The following is a 3,066-nucleotide window of genomic DNA, read 5'->3' as shown; positions in this document are numbered from 1 at the left end:
AGATAAAGGAGCACCTAGGCAACATCTCAGAGATCATGGATATGCAACTCCCCGATTGTTGTCGGTTAGAATGAAAGTTAGAATCGACAGATTGTTTATCATATCTTTCTCAGCTCCAGGTAATAATAAGAGCAAAGTAATAGACGCTTTAATGAGAGCTTTAATTTATGATCTAGGTACTTGCGATCCCTAGGAAGGGATCATGAAAGCGGAAGAAGAGTATAAAATGCCAAACTTCTTTCAAGGAAATAAGAAATTAATTTGGCACAAAAGCAAAATAAATGGAAATATTAGAAAAGGGTCAGTTTGTATTATGAATGAAAAGAGTTAAATAATAATAATTAGAACAATAATCATGATTCGCGCAGTTATTTTTTTTAGCAGTGAAATTTTTAAGCACCTGTTTTGACTACACAATTTTACAGGTTTTTCCCCAAATCAAAGTGGCTGAGTCTTACCTAAAAAGTCGTCTGGCGAGAAATGGTCGCTGTCCCAAACCTGCAGGTTAAATCTGCATGGCAGTTTCACTTCCGTTTCATCTCTCGCGAAAGCTGATACCTTTTTCCTGACAACCAGTAGATGCTCAGCCCTCGAAAAAGTCAAATGAAATACAAATCTCCAATTAAAATTTCCCTCGCCTGTCAATGAATTATAGTGAGTATCTGTCTTCTGGATGTCTTCTGGCAGGATCCAACTGTGAAATAATAAACGCGATACACTTTTAGCTTTCTGCGTGGAATAGAAGTTCTTGAAACATTATAAATAAATATAGGTTACATTCTCGCAATGCTGAGTGTGGGGATGTAAATTTTTTCTCTCGAGCTAGGAAAAATGAAAAGAAAGAAAGAGTCTCTTTTACGACTTTTCAGTTCAAGATTCGCTGGAAAGATTACTTTGACAATTCGTGAAAGCAATTTTATTTAAGTGCAAAAGTATGTCAATATTTTGAAATTTGTCAATTTGTAATTATATTTTAGTTCAAATTTGCAAGCCAGACCTAATAATAGGTCACTACCAAACTTGTAATATGATAAGGTAATTGGGCCTAATGTGTTTTCAGCCATTCTCGAGAAAAATAATTTTTTTTATATCTATACATGTGATATGGATTGCGATGCGATTGTCTTTTAACTCCCGATTAGATCAGACGGTAGCACTCTCGAATTTGTAACCGGAAAGTCCGGGCTCGATTCTTGCTGTCCATATTTTTTGCTAATGTGTTTGTCATTTAAATTTTATTTTAAAGCAAATAGCTATACATTTATTTATCAAACTAATTTTTTTAACCTTTAAGAATTTAAAAGCAAATCCTGGGGAAATTCCAATTCTGAATACAATTTTTTATTTAAAACATCACTTACTACTTAATTTTGAAAATACGAATATTAAAATAGCTATAATTAATGTCTTTTATCAAATTATTTAATTAGATTATTGTAAATTTTAATTTTAATTATTACCGTATGTATTTTATTTGTATTATAATTAAATCTATTTGTATTTTACTATTTCTTCAGATTTACGTACTTATATTATTCTTGTACTGTTTTGAATATTTTATTTTGATCTTATACCAAAATGATGTCAAATAATTTCATAACAAGATATTTAAACCTCTTCATTACTATATGTATGCTTATTTAGAAGTTATGATTCAGAAATTATAATAATAAATTGACTTACTCGAAATTGATTTATAAGGTACACACTTTTTGTTTATATTTACATGCAAAAAAGTAGAGCAAAAGTTTTAAGAACGGTTATTTTCTTGAAAATTTTTTTTTGCATTTGAGAACTAAAGAAGTCACCTTTATGTTTTAAAAAATTAAAGAAATTTTTTGTATACACAGCTTTTGCTATATTAAGCAGTAATAAGAATTATAAATTAAAACGAAAAATTGGTTTACATTTGGAACTTTTGTTATTTGAAAGCGTTAGAAAATCCCATAACATTTGAAAAAAGATTTGTGAATAAAAGAAAAATATTTTCATGATTCTTCGATTCAAGCTGAACAAAACCGGTTCGACATATTCAACTATTTCCAAAAACGTCTCTATTTACTTAAATAAGAAGGACATGCTTTTTGCAAATTAGGAAAAAATGGACATTTTCTTTTATTTCTTATTTTTATTATTTCTCAATAACAAAAATGGTACATAAAAAAATTACCGTAATTTCTGAACCAACATGAATTCTTTTGCTTTCTCCCAGAGGAAGAATTTTAATAGTAATATTCTTGACAATTTTTTAATTAATTGATGCAAATGTTCCTCATTTTAAAAATATCTAAATCAATGTTATAAAAAATTGTCCCGATGCGTGTGCGTATATGTGTGGATGGATATTTGTGTGGCTGTGCGTCCTGTATGATAAAAAAATTAAAGAAAATTTGTTGTATGCACAGTTTTTGTAAGTAAAAAGTAATACAAATTATAAATTAATTCAAAAATTTGGTTCAATTTAGAACTTTTTTTATTGAAAGCGTTAGAAAATCACAAAACATTAAAAAAAGACGAAAAAAAATTTTTTCTTAAAAGAAAAATATTTTCATGATTCTTCGATTCCAGCTGAAAAAAAAATCAGAATCGACATCTTACACGATTTCCAATAAAGTGTCAATCTATTTAAATACAAAAGACACGCTTTTTGCCCATTTAAAGAAAAGTTAATTTTGTATTTTTTAATTCATACTTTCATTCTTTTTTATTGGAAAAAACGATACATAAAAGAAATTTGGATAACTCTTTAACCTACATGAATTCTTTTTAATTCTGTAATCGGATAACTACTCAGAAGACATTTAAAATTATGTCTGTGTAAAATAAAGAAATATAAAGAAAATCAGTGTAGGCATTTTTCTAAAATCGAATTTAAATCAAATTAATTTTGTTTTTAAAGGCACAAAAAAGTATGAAGGAGCTGTTGAGATTTTTATACTGAAAGAGGAGTTTCAGTTAACTACAGTCACGAGGCTTTTGCTGGATCGTCGTATTGATTTCTTTACAGACTGTAACCACATGTCTCACGGTCGTGAGATGTGGTTGTGACTGAAATTTTACCGCGAT

The 3,066-nt window shown here is 28.8% G+C and overlaps 1 protein-coding gene across 1 annotated transcript in view; it reads right to left on the bottom strand.

The window, feature by feature from the left end:
- The window catches only part of LOC117167661 (otoferlin-like), a 193,299-nt gene that overhangs the window by 58,582 nt on the left and 131,651 nt on the right, over nucleotides 1-3,066 (bottom strand). Inside the window, exon 25 of the mRNA XM_033352752.1 lies at nucleotides 459-694. Within this exon, the coding sequence (XP_033208643.1) occupies nucleotides 459-694 (236 nt within the window). The remainder of the gene's footprint in view (nucleotides 1-458; nucleotides 695-3,066) is intronic.

This window comes from Belonocnema kinseyi, chromosome 2, assembly GCF_010883055.1.
Source record: "Belonocnema kinseyi isolate 2016_QV_RU_SX_M_011 chromosome 2, B_treatae_v1, whole genome shotgun sequence".
NCBI lineage: Eukaryota > Metazoa > Arthropoda > Insecta > Hymenoptera > Cynipidae > Belonocnema > Belonocnema kinseyi.
The sequence above is the reverse complement of the archived record's forward strand: the minus strand, read 5'-3'. Positions and strand labels throughout refer to the sequence as shown.